Source organism: Lissotriton vulgaris, unplaced genomic scaffold (assembly GCF_964263255.1).
Source record: "Lissotriton vulgaris unplaced genomic scaffold, aLisVul1.2 SCAFFOLD_927, whole genome shotgun sequence".
NCBI lineage: Eukaryota > Metazoa > Chordata > Amphibia > Caudata > Salamandridae > Lissotriton > Lissotriton vulgaris.
The window spans coordinates 572,234-589,955 of NW_028252711.1; the positions used below are offsets into that span (position 1 = coordinate 572,234).

The window sequence follows — 17,722 nt, forward strand, 5'->3', positions numbered from 1 at the left end:
TGTTCCATGTCCTATTTATTTGCAAATGTGAAAAACAGCTTTGCAGTTAACTTATTATCAACTGGCACTTGCAATTACATAACGAAGAAGCACCATATATGAATAGGTAACACCTGTCTAGTTTATTTGTAATTATATGGCTAAATTACATTTTTAGCTGTAAGGGTGTAAAGAAAACTATAAAACAAATTATACCTGTTACCATCTTAATTAAGTGCACCATCATTACCGCACTACTCTTACCCCCACCACTACTACTTGTCTCACCATTACCATCATGACTGCCATTGCCATGGCTAATACCACACCACTACCAACATCACCACAACTATCATCTCCACCACGAATACCACAATTACTGCCACCATTACCATTACCATAACCATTTCCAAAACCAACCTTTTACCATTGCTAGTGCAATTCCCATAACTATTAAAACTAGCACTATTTTCATCACTATCATCAACAGCAGTTTTGCCTTAACCACCACTCCTACTGTCACAACCATCACAACTACTACCACATTAGCACACAAACAGCTGCCACGATCACTGCCACTACCACCGTATCATCTTTTATCATTACTTCTACCACCATCACTATCACCCCTCACCTCAACTACACACATGACCACCATTACCCTCACTACTAAGATCAGTGCTACTACTACAGACAGTGCTTAATTTGAGCTTTTGCAATTTATCAATAGCAAGAAATGGAAAACACGAGAAGCGGATAAATGGAGGAAGAGGAAAACCGTCACAAAGGGAGAAAGCAGGAACCTGTAAGAGTAAGATATAAGGGCAGGGAGTGCGGGGTGATTGAAGAAAGAGGTGGGAGGCAATATAAAAACTACGCAGCCTTGGTATTCGGAAAGCTGACATGTATTTGCACCAGCTGCAGGATTCTCTGCAGAGCTTTGAGCACTGGTGCTCATTCATTTACAAATTAAGCATTGACTACAGTCACCATTAGTACTTTTAACACCACCTCCTCCTTTAACCCCTCCCATGCTGGTGACGGAATCGCTCCGTCATCAGCCTCGGTCGTGCTCTGCTGGTGATGGAGCGGTTCCGTCACTGCCCGCTCGGCGTGCCTGCGAGGCACTGATTTCCCGCCTGAGCGGCACGGTCTATTAAGCGGGCGGGGCCGTGACGGAACCGTTCCGTCACAAGCACAGCGCACCCGAGGCTCGTGACGGAGCGATTCCGTCACAAGCATGGGAGCGCCGCGCGGCCCCCCATCCCTCTAGCGCTGCTGCGGAATTGCCGCAGCAGCAAAGGGGTTAAGAAAACAACTACTACAACCCTAGGCTACCACTATCACTACTAATACTAACATCACTACTGCTACCACCACCACTACCATGATGTTCCTCTATTCTACATGCCAACCCTCTCGATTCAGGCGGGAATATCCCGCTTCCCGATTCCTGCAAACTAAAACCTAATTCCTCAGGGGTTTCAGCAGACAGGGCCTGGTATTACGTAACGTGGTGTATGAACTGCCAGCAACCTCCTTCTGCAGGCCTGTGCACAACACTTACATCACACTCTGCCTGCAGAGTGCTTTCTCCGTGCTTCTAAAAGGTTAAAAAAAAAACCTTGCAAATATCCGATCCTAGCACACTTGCAAAGCCCATACATGACGGTAACATGATTCAGGCCCCATTCTCCGAATTTCTTTTTAGAACTCTCCCACTTTTCTCTTCTAAAATGTTGCCGTGTATTTTCTCTGTATGAACGTTGTTTTAACATTGTTATACGTGTGTTTGAGAAAGTTGAAGTGAGCATATGAGTGAGGCATTAGGTTGAGGGTCTGCAAGACATGTGGTAACCTCTTCTGAGGGCTTTTGGCAGACCCATCCTTACCATTGGTTGGCTGCTGGGCCATTCAGATATGCTGCCTTCCTATTGGTGACTATGTTGTATTTGTCCCTCCTTTGGGCTCCTGTTTGACGCCCAGGCGATTTCATTCAGTGTTCTTTTGGGTCGGCCATCACAACAGGTGCATGGTTCCTCATGGTCGGCCATCTCTTCACAGATGCTGTTTCACTTTTATTTCAGCAGCGCAGCGTCTGTGTGCATCCTTTTATAGTACTATGGTTGTTTTGTTTTTCCGATTTACAGCTCTGGTGCATCCTTCTGTAGTCTTTTGTTTCTTTTTTTACATATTGCTTCCAATAAGCAAAGTGGGCTGCAATTGCATATGTGGTTTATTAGACATCTAATACACATGCTAGTATAGGGTGACCAGACGTCCCAGATTTGCCTGGACTGTTCCGGCTTTTCACCGGCTGTCTAGAAAGATTTCGGTAATTTTAGATCATGTCCCAGTTTTTAAAGGGGGTCGACTGAAAACATTGAGAGGCTTTTTTTGGGTGTTATAAAGCTTTGCTAGTGAGCAGCTGTTATAAGTTAGCAATTTAATTAATATGTATGATGTTGGTTTTGGAAATTCCATTTTATTTATTTTCTTAATGTCTTTCCTGTGATCTTATGTTGATGATTATTGTCATTCTGAGCCATCCTGTTGATGAAAAATTGTAGTCCTTCTTCTATTTCCCCAAAATGTCCCGGTTTTTGGTTCTCAAGATCTGGTCACCCTATGGTAGTATCTAACAAGCATTTGCAATGCAATAGGTCTCGCATTTACGTGAGTTTAACGATGGCATTGTAAATGACAATGCCTTTTATTTAAGTTTAAAGAACGAAAACAAAAGTAAAAGGTATTGTTATTTGCAATGTCAATAGCTCAAACTTGTTTAAATGTGAGACCTATTGCATTGCAAATGCTTGTTTAAGCAGGGGTTGGTGTTTAAAAAACCCTCATTTTGTAGTCAGGGAAAGAAACATAAAGGGAATTATGTGACAGTCTTAGTGAGTGTGAAATGAAAGGTTAAAGGATGTCATTTTTTTGTAACACAGAACAAAATATACATTCCTGTAAATGAACTGTACACATTCAACAGTTAGGAATACAAAAATTAAGATATTTTTTCTAATTCTGAAGTCTGACAGAAACACAAAATTTTAATAGGACTAAAAGAAAATCAAGATCCTTTACTTGGTGATGAACAAATGATAAATCACACAGTAAACATGTATGTCTGTGCAAAGTTAGTGGCTATTGCAATGGAAAATGTGCTGTCTGTAAATGACAGTGCACTACCACACCATGCCTTATTTACACTGAAAAATCGCCTGCCTTATGTCCAAAGTTTGTCGTTATAAAAATTGGGTTGTGTTTCTAAAATGGTTTGTGAAACATTGCTTTCAGCTGTTTGGATGTATCTTTGTGTTTACTTGTAAGAGGTTCCATTTGGGATGCTAATATGAACCAGTGTGCCTTGCGACACCCCTGCTCCTGCTGGCGGCCGCAGCTAACATATACATTCTGTGCACAAAGTGGCTGTAAGAAAGCCCAACAGGTCGGTCTGATAATTAGAAATGCAAGTCAGATCTATCGGCTTTGCCGATGCACGGTTTTTTTTTGGGGGGGTGGGGGGGGGGGGATATTTGACAGGCCTTGCAAGAGAGGATGTTCTAAATAGACCTCTTTGGCTGTGGTGGGAATCCCAAACTTACAGGCACTTTTTACAAACTACAAAATATGGGAATATGAATTTCTTCTCCTTGACTCTTCCAGGTACTTAGTGCTTCACATGGACACCTACTCAAAATGACTCCTTTCAGTTTTTCAGAGGATCTGAGGTTTTATTTTTTCCTACTGGCTGTAGTAATATCAAGCACTATTAAGAGGAGTAATAGTGTTACCCCTAGAAAAAGTGGTAGCACCTCTTAGACTGGCAGTAGTAGTAGTAGTTTGGGTTGTTAATATCATTACTGGTTATAGTTGTGCTGCATATAATGTTAGTTGTAGTATTAAACATTTTAATACTAATGACAGTGACAGTGGCATTTGCTGTGCTGATCATCCTAGTAATAATAGTACTGTTTCAAGTAGTGTCGCATCTACAAGTGGTAGAAATCCTAGTATCAGTGCTAATCTCAGTAGTAGCAGTACTGACAATCTTGCTAGTAATGACAATACTACTAGGAGTGCTATGCTGTGGGCAGTAGCACTTTCACTCAATTTGGGAGAAGTTTCACCATGTATAGAGTAGTAGTAATTCTGTTGGTATTACTATTAATCAAGTAACACTTTTGGCATTTCTCAAGATGGCTCAGCGAGCTAAGATTGTCCCTTGGACAGCTGTGGTGACATGCCGATTATTAAAGCAATGAAATCCGTAAACGTTGAAAACTTATACCATTACATTAAGAGGTGTTTTGGGCTACAATCGAACAAAGCAGTGCAAACCTGATAGTCAGCAGCACATCCCTCACTCCTGCCCTCCAGACGTGCCCTATAGTGTGTACAACATAGACATTAACAACGGTGCAGCTATACTACAAACACTGAACAGGCAGAGCAAAGTTAAGAGCATTGCAGCTGTCGTGCAGGTTTTGCCTCAATCAATCAAACTGTTTTTATATAGCGCAGCTTCTCACCCGTGAGGGTATCCAGGCGGGGAAACATCATTTACCACGAAGGCATTACCACTACTCACGTTTACCACGTGACACTTACCACGCAGGGTGCCTTCCACGCAGGGTTCCTTCCACGACGTCTTTACCACGGGCTAGGGGGGAGACGTGGTATTCCTTGAAGTCGATCAGCGTGGGCATGAGGGGGCAGAGGGAGGGGGGGGGCTCGGAGGGGAGCTTGGGGGGGCTGGGGGGGGTCTCCCCCCCAAAAAAAAACAAGCAGATTAGTTTAACAAAAAAAACGGGAAAAAATTAAAAGAAAGAGGAAAGAGCCTCCCCCAAAGACGTGCCGTGTACGTCAAAAAAACAGTCCTTTTTTTATTTCGGTGTACGTGTTTTGACGTTTGTTTCAAAGGAGGATGGAAGTAAGGGCTCGAGGAGAAAGACGTGCAGGTAAGACGTTTCTACTCGTAGACAAATGCAACGTTGTAAATACCAGCGTGGTAAAGCCACTTGCGAGGTAAAATTCGCGTGGTAAAGCCATGCGTGGTAACTGAAGTCGTGGTATAATCATATAACCATCCAGGCGCTGGGATGTGGGTCTCAGTCGAAGAGCCAGGTCATGAGTCCCTTCCTGAAGTCCACCAATGAGGCTTCTGCTCGAAGGTGGAGGTCAAGGGCGTTCCTGAATTTGGCGGCACGGTGGGAAAAGGATCGTCCTTGTACATAGAAGAGATGCAGCAGAGGCAGCTGCGGCACCAGCTTGCCTCACAGACACAACATGGTACCACTGGGTGCAGCACAAAGCCAAGCCTCTAGGTGAGACTAAGTAGGGTTGTCCTGACCCCACTAGTGTTGATGCACATGTAGAAGACAGGAACCTGCTGTAGGGCCCCATTGCTCCTGCTAATGAGAGGGTGAGAACAAGGGCAAACTCCAGGGTGCACCTGCACACAAGCGTTTGTGCAGTAGGAAGAATAGGGGCATGAGCCTGCTAGGCATGTTGATGAATGATCCTCCAAACCCCTTTGCATGTCATCCACCTCCTTTGATAACCCTTTACTGGCCACTGGAGTCTCTCGAATGGCTTTTCCCATATATGTACTTGGGTGGCTTTTCAGAGTCACTCATTGCTCTCAGCAATCTTTAGCTGTCTGTTAAGAGGTCCTCACAGTCTTCAGCCACAAAGATATCCCTCAGAAATCACCTGCCATTCTGAGACACTCTCATCCAACCCTCCGACTATCCTCATCCCAGAGTTGATGTTCATATAGTCTACTCCTTCGTCTCTTAGGCCATCAAACCCAGGCTTCTAGGCCCTAGAACCCCCCCACATGCTTTCAACCTGTCCTTAACCTGCAACAAGTCAGTCTCTCTGTAGCCACTGAAGCCTTTAGGCGCTTCCACTAACTCCAGGAGCTCATTTGAAAGTCCTTTGACGCCTCGTCAGGGGTAGTAAGGACTATATAAATGCAATTACACTACAATACAATTTGTTGACCTTAAAATACATGAGACTCCTTACTAACACCCCCCCCCCGATACACATACACACCCATGCTTATCTGCAGCGCATAGTGTACCTTTCAGCAAAATCTGCACTTTAAGCCTTGCCTTTGGGAAAGTAGCTTATACCTTTATGACCAACTTTGTGCCACAATGTCCATAAACACGTGTCCTATGTGTTCCTCATTAGGCTTTGTACTATAGTTTTATAAAGTTGCATTATTGACGTGTTTTCTGCGTAGTGCTGCACTTAAGTCTGCAGGTTTTAGGTTTTATTTCTCATAAAATAGCTCAGTGGGTTCTTGCGGTCGATGCAGGAAACGTATTTACAAGGCAGCTCCCAAGTTCAGATCTTAGGAAACAGATGGGAAATGTGATTTCTGTAAAACGTGCATGTGGCCTGCTTGGTATCAGGTTGAATACCTGCGACACTAAATCAAAACGCTGTTTCTGATGAAACTGATAAAATGACTGCCACTGAGTAGGGGACGAATATTTAAAGATGTCAAAACAAGTGAAGCGTCATTATTACCTTTTTGATGCGAATACATGGGGCATAATATCAAGGACCGGTGTTAAAATTATGGCAGTTTTATCGGCAGGAAACTACTGATAAAACGACGATAATGGTCTTGATAAAACGCCCCTGTTATTTCCCATATTAGCCCATGTTCTGATGTTAACATGGGCTTCTATGGGAATTAACAAGGGCGTATTATCAAGCTCATTATCGCCGTTTTAACAGCAGTTTCCTGACGATGAAACGGCGATAATTTTAACACCGGTCCTTGATAATATGCCTGTCACACCTGCCAATCATCCGCGGAACTGAACGGCGAACTGACGAGACCAATCCAAGATGGCCTCGTCGTAATGCGCATGCGTGAGGGGGCCGAGCCGGAACATAAGCTCGGTTTCCCTGGCTCTCAGCGCTTTGCGCTCTAGTTTCTATTGCTATCGGCTAGGCCTTGGCTTGGCCTTTTCCTGGTTTACGCCCCATGATTGTTATGGGAATTTCTTCCGTCATCTGAGATACGGCATTCCATTTAGCAAGTGCCGTTCGTTTTTGCTTGTTTGTTGGTTACCTCTAGTTTGGATACTTCTGCGGTCCTTCTTGTAACCGTTTTCCTGATTACTTTACGAGGCTTTTCCTTTCAGTATACCTCACACCGAGTCATTGTTACATTCGGTGTTTCTCAGTGGTATTGCGGAAGAGTTCTGCCTCAGCCCGGTAGACCCACTCAGCCTGTTTTCTCGTGGGTGCTACTTTCCCTATCTCCCCTCGCTCAGTGCCGGCTGCCTTACCCCTGTGTCACAAAGATCTCTGCACCCTGCTGCTAGCGGACTCGTCATTGGGTCGGACTACGGTCCCGCCGAACGGCCGGTATTTGCTGGAGCAGTGGTGCGGGTGGTTTAAATGGCATTGTGGGATTTGTGGTCCGCCTGGCGAGTTTCCTCCTTCCCTTTATTTCTTTATTTTTATGTTAGTTCACTGGACTTCCCGGATGCTGGCATTCATCACAGTACAGGGACACGAAGAACCGGTAAATCGCTTGTAGCGCACTCAATTTACATCGCATTCTTGTTAAGTTTCTTTTATATTTATGTATGCATTTATTGCCCTTCATGCAGCTACTTCTGTGATCTAGACCTTTTACTGTACAAAACACCTTAGCGGGGCTGTGATTCTGGTTAGGTAAGAAGTATAAATATACCCTCACTTAAGTTCATACTTGTGACATACTCAGAGGTAATATTTCATACCCCTCAAACTAGGTCATACTGGATATCAATACATTACGTGATCACACGCATATTTCCAGAGGATATCCTAGTGTGCCCTCATACACAATGGGATCACTGCAAACATATGGAGGTCTTCCCTTTTGCAGGACCTAAAAAAGTTTGGGAGAGGCTTTAACGATTTGGGGCTGTGTTTGAGGCATCACACCTAAAGTCTGTCACCTTCCCATTTTCCTGGGTCACAGTCATGTTATGAAATACAATTTAACATGTGGAGGCCTTGCAGTACATTGGTGAGAGAGGGACTAGGCCCTGGGTTGTGCTACCCGCCCAATGGCCTTTTTTCGCCATGTTAACTGAGGTGATCGAGGAGGGAATAAGTTCAGCTGGAATGAGTTCGGCCATTGTGCGGTGATAGAGGAGGATGCCATGTTTGGTAAACATTTTCTCTACGTATCGCGTACTAATTTATCGTGGTCTGGAACATTACTGTCCTGGGGATGCTTGCATGAGATGGGGAAAGGTGCGTACTCTCACATATCCATTCTACTGCTTCATCCAGTCTGTTCGACATCATCATTTTGTAGTTGTAGGGCACTATACGGTTTCCTGGAGGGAGACGGGACCAGATTCAGGGCATCTGGTGTGTGATTGCATCCCGTATAGCGCTTGGCACCTGACAGTGATACAGTAGTGACAGCACTGTAATGGTAAGATGACAGGACCACCCTCTCGCACACAGCACATCAGTGGTTCCTGTGGATGGCAATGGGGGCCTCGCTGATCCACGCCATCTACAGTTTACGGGATCCTCTCGACCTAAACCACGTGCACCAGTGCGGAGGGGAAAAGGATGAGGTGACGGCAATCACAACGCTAAGCCCGAAATCGGTGGCCAAGCGGGTGCCAGCGCCAGACATTAAACAGAGGGCCCATTGCAATAATGGCAAAAAGTGCTAACCGACAAATTGAAGGAGACAATATAATGCCGCAAGTAACCGATCTAGTCCTGATGGGTGGTCCCAAAAGGAGACAGGGCGGTAACAAGGAGGGAAAAAGAAGCCTCATTACCAATCGGAAGCCAGCGTTTACTATGGACGATGACTCCAGCCAATGAAAAAGATGGGCAGGGCTTCCACCCCACTTCTAAAACATTCCCTACTACAATATGCCTGGCAAAGCAGGTAGCGCATGTGCGCTGCAACGCCAGGCAAGACCTAAAAACTTTACTTGGTGCAAGCAAGGGGCTGAAGGAGATAGCATGAAGATTTTACTTCTAAATTAATGCGTGCTTATTTCATTGTATCTCCTATGACAAGCAGAGGGCAGCATAAAACAAAAATGTAAAACAAGATGCCCTGTTAATTGAAGCAAAGCAATTTGTGGGGTATTTATTATTGTTAGATGTTGCCATGTACAGCGTTGTTGAGTCCTGAGTTGCATTGTTAGAGCGTAAGTCTTCGAATTGCCGTACTACTAGTAGGTAAATTGGCCTGCACACGCATTTTACCGCCAGCGCTTTTGAAAGGCAGACTCAACCATAATAGCTGTCCTATTACTCATCTGTTAATGAGACCCGAGCAGCCTATAAAAAACAAACCTCATCTGGCTCTCATCCCAGCACGTCCATTCTTATTTTCTGTAAATTTCTTTGATTATTTATTTATTTTCATGTTTTGCTGACCATATGTCGTGGGCTGTGTGACAGTCAACTCTATCTTGGTTTCCCATTTACTTATTACATTAAAAACACTTGCAATGGTACTTTAGAAGAACTGCATTCTGCGCCATTCCATAAGAAAACAGGAACCAATGTAAAACAGAGACTTATCTTAATAAACACTCCCATCTCCCACATTGCCTTTCCCAACCCGAAGCAAAGTTTTCCTCTCCTAGCTCAAACAATTACTTGTGGCATAAACATGTAATTCTAAAGTAAAGAATGAGCATTGGGCTAGGAGTGACATACTCTACCCCACCTGTTATGCTGTGGACTGTGGTGGCCAAATGTTCGTTATTTCGATAGACCTATCTCCATCGCATTTCCCAGCATGTCTGGAGATCTAACAAAACACAGGCGCACAGTTGCTGTGTGGTTATTTAGACATAAGAACACTTAAATAGCTGGATGCTAGGAAATTCTAACCAGGATCTTTAAAGTGGCCCTGCGAGGACAGAAAAGCCACTATGTGAACCCTAGTGTCATTACATTAGCTTTTAATGACCACAACAAGACTCCTGGGATATTACCAAGTAAGGCATACGTGAGGTACATCGAGCTCTAGTCTAGAATTCAATTACATATGAACTGTAAATTACTAAATATGCAAAAAAAACACCTGGCATCACTGTAATCACTGCATGTCAAATGAACTCTGACTTCAATTGTGGTTGTCCATGTCTTCTGCTGAGTCTTTCTGCATACTCTGTAAAGAAGCAACATATTCGTGGGGAAAGTGAGAGCTCTCTGGTGGCCAATGAAAATATGTACTTTATGGTCTATTGTTTCTTTCAATCATGTGGGATAATCCATGGCATAGGGACTGATCACAGACTGAAGTTACTTTTTCACCCCAGAGAAGGCTTTACAGGCATCTTGCACATACAGAGTAGTCTCAGTCTCACGTTTCTTGTGCCACACGAGGGCCTCTGTACTTCACTAATTGGGCTACTATCGCCCTTGGAGGTGCTCCCAGTTCGGTCTGGGAGCTGATGATTGTGTACTCACTCTTCAATAAATGTAGACAAGATGTTGGCTATGTCAAATTAGTCTAGGGAGAGTCATTCTAATAAATGCTTCCATTTTGCCTGTACTTGTTGATCCTGTGTTTCTGGGTCTATTGCTTGTATTTGGAGTGGCACTACAAACTAAGGGGCTAATTACGATGGCCTAACTTTCGCCATGTTAGGCCTCTAGGCCCATAGGAATGGATTGGAAGTTATTCCTTATTTGCGAATCACAATTTGCGATTTGCAATTAAGGAATATGTAGGAAAGGCAATTATTATTGCAAAAATACATACATTGCATTTTGCAAGTCCTTAATAGCGAATCGCTAAAATTAGCTATTAAGGACTCGCAAACTGCAAAGATGATACATCTGCCCCTTTGTTCATTGTCGGGTTACAAGAAAAAGGTTTTTTAAGATTGAGACCCTTTGATGAATTTAAAAAGATACATTTTGAGTCTGCAAATGTCTCCTGGTTCATATGGGTTAAAGCTTGATCCCTTACTGAGAAGAGAGACCATGTCAGAGGTTTGGAGGAGAGGTTAACAACTTGGACTTCTCTATCTTGCGCTCCTATTTGTTCCTCACATCCCCTGATCTCAGATTCTTTTTGTATCCCCCTTTTTCCTGATCTCGCCGGTGCATTTATTTAGTGATTCTTTGTGTGTGGGAGGGCCTGAAAGCTCAATATACAATACTTAGTGGCTTACTTTTTCTCCCTGCCATGGCATTATTGCCTACAGGCTAACATTATCCTTTCAAACACCAGTCAGGTCCACTGTTATTACTCATGTGGGTCTGTTTAGTCTCCTGTGCACAACACACTAGTGCATGGTAGCAGCACTGCACATGCTGCAGCTCGTGTCTGCCTCTAGAGGCTTTGCAGCAGCTACTATACTCAGGTTGGGGCACAGCCTCCCACACCGCCCCTTTGCACCAGCACGCCAGGACTCAAGACTCTTTTCAAGCCTTTTCATGCAGATGCCAGGCTTTTGGCTGCAGTTGGGTACAGGGCATGCTTTTCCTACCGTTGGCTTATAAAGAGCAGAGGTTCACAGTGGAACAATCAATTATGTTAGCATTATTGCACAACCAATATTAAATCATTAACGATAAAGAAAACTGGACCCATTCATTGATTTTTAAGTATTTATTTTGTAATAACAGCATCAAATGAAGTGTCAAACAAGTTCTCTGTGTGCATATGGTAAAAAACATTGCCATTTAAAATGCCAATTGCTCCAACTCCAACAAAGGCGAGACCGACCACATTTCCAATGCTTGTTTTTGAGTGTGCTGCCAGTAATAAAAAGACCTATGGACTTTGTCAATGTTTGTTTGCAAAGTTTGTGAGCTGTTCGGAAGACACAACTATTTTCAAACTGGTATTGCGACATGCACCACATCATGCCTCAATAACAGACCCTCCTCCACGGACCTTAATGTCTGTAATCTGGTGCTCAGTGTGGGTCGATATCAGAAATACCCACGCACAGTCATAGAGGAAAGGCTGCGGAATAACTTATTTTATCTTGTTTTGTGATGAGTGTAACACCTTAATTCTGTCTGGATACATTTTATTTTGCAGCTGATAGAGTCAAAATGCATAAAAAGGGAAACTGTAACTTACTGGCATGTAGATATGTGGTTGCATTGCATCTGCACTCCCCAATCCCTGCATTGTCAGTGCACACCTCATCAGTCATACATGCAGGTTCACAGTTCAGCTCCTCTGGAATGAAAGAAAACAACAGATCAAACATTTGGAGGCAGCCAGTGGATATTAGAGCAGCTTAATGACAACCATGCCAAACAAACCAGAACAGTCCCTGTGTGAAGGTTGTGTGGCCTTCCTCATGCATTTCTCAGTGTTTTTCACAAGGGCTTTCGTGCTTTTCATGGAACAGCGCCAGCCTCTCTCAGCAGGCCTATCTTGTGTACAGTAGGAAAGTGCAAGCACTTTGAACAGTGGCTGCCATGGCTGGAATGAGGCTGCGATAACATTTCACCAGCATTTCCCAGCAGGACCAGTATATCTTTAATATCTGATACAACAAGGATCTAGCCCAGAGAAGCAGCGAGGCGCTCATCATGGATAATAGATTTTTGTTGCAGCGGAAATATCTCAAACACGAGGTCCTGTACACAGAACATTATGGGGTTTGGGGTTCACGTCAGACCAGGTAAAAAAATCAGTATGTAAGGAAAAAGGGCAGCACATCAGGCTGTTGAATTTTTACACTACACATATTTGCATTGCACGTGTATACGTAGAATTTGCATAATTACAGTGGTACAATACACACAACAGAACAGACTAGGTCAAAAACAGTGTGTAACTACATTAGTGACTGTGGACAAAAGTGGTGCATATGTGAGTGAGAGTTGTGAACAGAATTTATTGCAAACAAATTGAAAACAAATTTTTTTTGAAAACAAACATTTTTTGAAAACAAAAGCTAGAGCAATTTCCATCAGACCACCCTTCTGGTGGAATTTACGTCCACTTCCGCTCGCTGTTACATCGGGGGCACCGACGGAGAGAGCGGGGCCTCATACTCCCGAGCGGTTGCCGGGTGAGGTGAGGTCTTCACCCACACAAAGCTGGGAAGAAGATATATTGCTCTCCTTCCAGTGGACACTTAAGTATCAAAGTTCCTGGTAGACAACTCACTTGTTTGTAGTACATTCTTGATACTTTTCACTTTAAATGTAGTTGCAGTAGCCATTATGTCTTAGGTCCTGAAGAAAGCCGGGGCAATTGCCCCTTTGGCTGAAACATGTCGACCACTCTGCACTGCGCCATAGGGTAGTCTTACTACTTGGCGTGTTTTTAACTCTTGACACATGGACTTCTGTTTAACCGTTCTTCAGAATCCGTGTAGTTCATTTTTATTTATCACTATCACTTTAGCACTGCACTTGTTTATCAGCATCACTTCAGGATGTACATTACTGTTATCCATTCCCCGCACCGGCACTATATGGTCGGAAGGAATGACTAGCAAGTCCCACATGACGTAAATTCCACCAGAAGGGTGGTCTGATGGGAATTGCTCTAGCTTTTGTTTTTAAAAAAAATTTGTTTTCAAATTTGTTGTCAATTTGTTTGCAATAAATTCTGTTTACAACAACTCTCACTCACATATGCACCACTTTTGTCCACAGTCACTAATGTAGTTACACACCGTTTTTGACCTGGTCTGTTCTGTTGTGTGTATTGTATCTTGACAGAAGGGGAACGAACAGACAGGTCGTAAATATTCCCCTCGACCCTCCACACACATGTTTCGTTTTCTTAGTAATTACAGTTGTAGCCAAGAGGAGATAAATGGGTTTGCCAGCATTTCTTAGATGACAGCCGTGCTGTTACAGTTTGGATTACACAGTGCCATTACCATCTTTTCCTTGCATGTTTGCCAAGCCATTCATGACCCTTCTTTATTTAATCTTTATTCGGCCCTATATCGCCAAAATAGACAGAAGCAATACAGAGCAATTAAATGGTTATAAAACAAATAACTCCATCAACCTCAACATAATTTATAAGATAAATAATCCAATAACGGGGCGTGGTCTCACGCCGGACCAATATGGCGGCTACGAGCTGAGCTCCACTAGATCGCGGAGCTCGCTAACTGTCTGCAGCCACAAATTTACCACCATAGCGAATCAAAAGCTCTCCCGATGTCTCCGAGCTATGGGGACATCTTTTGGAGCCATTTTTCACTTTTACCAGCTCCTGCCTGAACCCATGACGACAACAGCAATTTTCTCGTCCTCCACACACGAGGGGCCTCCATTTTATGCCTGCCGCTCATCTCCTCTGACATCCTACTGAGGTAAAACTGGCGCTTTAGTATGTAGCGCTCAGCAACGTTTTTCACAAAAAATGTTGTTTCTCTTCCCACTGGCAAACTCTAATCCTGCAATATTATGACCTATTGCTGACAACTTTGACTATTTTTCCTTGCTACTTAGGAACTATTCATTTCCTGCTGTTCCCTCATGAGTGTGCTTAAATGACTGTTGCTGAGATGATGTCCACATTTCATTTTCATTAATGTTTAGTCATATTGAGAGCCTTTTCTGAGGGGTCAAAAGTGCCTTCTTATGAGCGCTTACGTACTATTTTAAACCAACTCCTGTCCACTTTAAATCTCCAGCGGAGAAGGAAAATGTATTCTTTTTCTGCATTGAGGCAGATTGAGGTCTCATTGAAAGTGTTTTTTCGACCTTCTCGACGTCTCACTATGGACAGTGAAAATTCTTCTCATGTCAAAGCCTCTTCATCTGGTACAAAACCTAAGAGGGCTAAGAATGATCCCCCTCACCCATTCTGTCATCGCATAACCCTACCTAGGATAAACTCCAACAAATTGAAGATATGTTGCTTGATGCACGTGCCTATGGAAGCAAAGGTATTTGACATGGAACAACGTATTAGTGAACTACACAATGTCTCTATCAAAATTCCTATTCCAGAGCAGGAGATTCTGCGTCTTAAGCTTCACACTGAGGACCTTGAAAATCGCAATAGACGCAATAATCTTCGCCTTTATTGCTTACCAAAAAATTTGGAAGGTGCTGATATTCTCCTTTTTCTTAAAAAAATTTCTGTCAGAGCTCATTGACCTTCCTCTAGAGCCTTCACTGAATAGACAGCGTCTTCAACCGAACTCTGTTCGACCTAGAGGAATTATAATGCTATTTTTGGAATTCGCAGACCTTATGAGCATCTTACAGGCAGCAAAGGTGAAATGCAGTCTTTTTTGAGCTGGTCACACCATTTTTCCCTTGCAGGATATCTCCAACGCTACTAATGCCAGAAGGAAGGAATTTCTTGCACTTTGTACTCAGATGAGACAGTTAGACATTCGATATGGCATTTTGCATCCCTGCTTGTGTAAAATTAGTCATAATGGCTCCTCTCGCTCGTTTGATGATCCTGTCAAATTGAACTTTTTCTTGCTCAGTCTCACACCAAATTCTATGGATAGTTCTAATCCACGTCTTTAGCTTCTCTCCCTTATCTCTCTCTAATAGATTTCCTATGGCTGTTCCTTCTTCTACCTCTTAAGTTTGCTCCTCTGCTGTTCCATCTGTTCTTGGTGCAGTTACACTCCATACTCACTTTGTTTACTCTTTTTCTTAGATCGGATATCTTTCCTTCATCTATCTTTTTTTCTTCTTATCCTCTTTTCTTTCTCCTATTTTTTCTGTTTATTCTGTCTTTTTGACAATATGTTGCTTGATGCACGTGCCTATTGTTGTTATTTGTTGCCACACATTTAGTTTTTTGTATTCATATAATAAGTAGTGTTATTCTGCTTCCAGCTGTTCTCCTGAAGTGTATTATCTCCATTCATGTGTTACCCTCTCCTCCCTCCATTATGTGTAATGTTGTCACGTGGAATGTTCGTGGTCTTGGAAACCCAGTCAAAAGACAAAAGGTACTCTGTCATTTCCCTAAACTGAATGTTCATGTTTCGTTTATTCAAGAAACGCATTGTAATGATATAGAATCACTTAAATTGAAGAGACAGTGGGTGGGTCAAGTTGTTTATTTCTCAGCTTCTAATCAGAAAGGTGATGTTGCTATGCTATTTCATAAATAAAATTTATCTACGCAATGTGATAGTGATGGACGCTGGGTAATGGCTAAGGTTGTTATACAAAATAAAGAACTTGTCTTATTGAATATTTACTGCCCTGTTAAACCAGACTCTGACTTTTGGAATAGTATTAAGATTTTACTTTCCTCTATTGATGGCCCAAATATTATTGTTGCTGGGGATATTAAGCAATGGTTGGACCCATTCTTGGATAGACAATCCAAGTGTGAATTTAATCCAGATAAAACTCATAAATCATTTAAATATGCCATTGTCTCTCGTTCATTATATGATGTTTGGAAGACCTGTAACCCTGATACCCTTGAGTTTACTTTCTTTTCTAATGTTCACAATACTTGTTCTAGAATTGATTATATTTTGGTTAGTAAACCCTTACTTTCATAAATTCATTCCTCTGAGATTGGATCTATTTGTATTTCTGATCATGCCCTCATCTTTTCTGTTCTTGATCTTTCCCTGAGTTCTCCAAAATGCGGTCGTTGGAAACGTAATAATTTTTTATTATCAGACACTGCTTTTGTAACTGAAGCTAGTACTTTTATTAACAAGTTTTTTACTATTAAAAATCCTTTAGACACCTCTATTACTAAATATTGGGATGCCTTTAAGGCCTCCTTCCATGCCTTTACTATTTAATACTCAGCAAAAAAGAAAATAAACACTAAGGCCAAGTATACAAATTTACTACAACAACTCAAACTGCTGTAACATAATTGCTTTACTTCTAGATCTTCCTCTGTTTTCCATGAATTATTTAAGGCCAAATCTGCTCTTAACAAGATTTCCACAATTGATACATGTAATGTCCTTCTTAAAATTAAGTCTTAGGATCACAGGGGGGTCAAAATAAAGCTGGCAAGATGCTGGCCAAATACTTAAAAATTAAATCTGAACGTAAAAATATTGTGCTATTCTTGATAAATCTACTAATAATTTAGCGTCCTCTGATAAAGATATTGCTAATGCATTCCAGGATTATTATCAAACATTAGAATCTGATGATACGAATCCCTCCAATCAAAATGTTCACACCTTTTTTTCAGGCCTCCCTAAACCCCCTCTGCTTCCTGATGAATTTGAATTACTAGAGAGAGAGGTTACGCTTCAAGAGATAAAGGAACTCCTCAAATCCTTTAAAATAATCGAAAGCACCAGGTCCTGATGGTCTTTCTGTTGAATTATTTTCCACCTTTTCCTCTATTTTTGCTCCCAAACTTTTGCCCCTTTTGAACTCATCTATTTTTTATTCCAAAGCTTCTGGTTTCTTTATGGAGGCCTTGATTGTCTTTATTCCCAAACCTGCTAAAGATCATTCCCTCTGTAAAAGCTATCACCCCATTTCATTAATCAATTATGACTGTAAGATATTTGCTAAAATCCTTGCCTCATGCCGTGAGAATATTATCCTACTATTGGTTATGAGAGAACAAGCTAGTTTTGTTAAGGGCAGATTAGCTTCGGAAAATGCTCGCATGTTTGCTAAAGTACAAAGCTCGGCATCTAAGGACAAAGCATTGTCCTTAGATGCCGAAAAGGTTTTTGATGGCATAAACCACAACCACAACCACAGCACTGAATCAGCCCTTCTTTCTGTGACGGATCAGATCAAAATGTCACAG

The 17,722-nt window shown here is 42.4% G+C and overlaps 1 protein-coding gene across 1 annotated transcript in view; it reads right to left on the bottom strand.

Annotated features, from left to right (window-relative positions):
• The window catches only part of LOC147662065 (uromodulin-like), a 595,050-nt gene that overhangs the window by 380,565 nt on the left and 196,763 nt on the right, over nucleotides 1–17,722 (bottom strand). Inside the window, exon 3 of the mRNA XM_086951137.1 lies at nucleotides 12,098–12,199. Within this exon, the coding sequence (XP_086807263.1) occupies nucleotides 12,098–12,199 (102 nt within the window). The remainder of the gene's footprint in view (nucleotides 1–12,097; nucleotides 12,200–17,722) is intronic.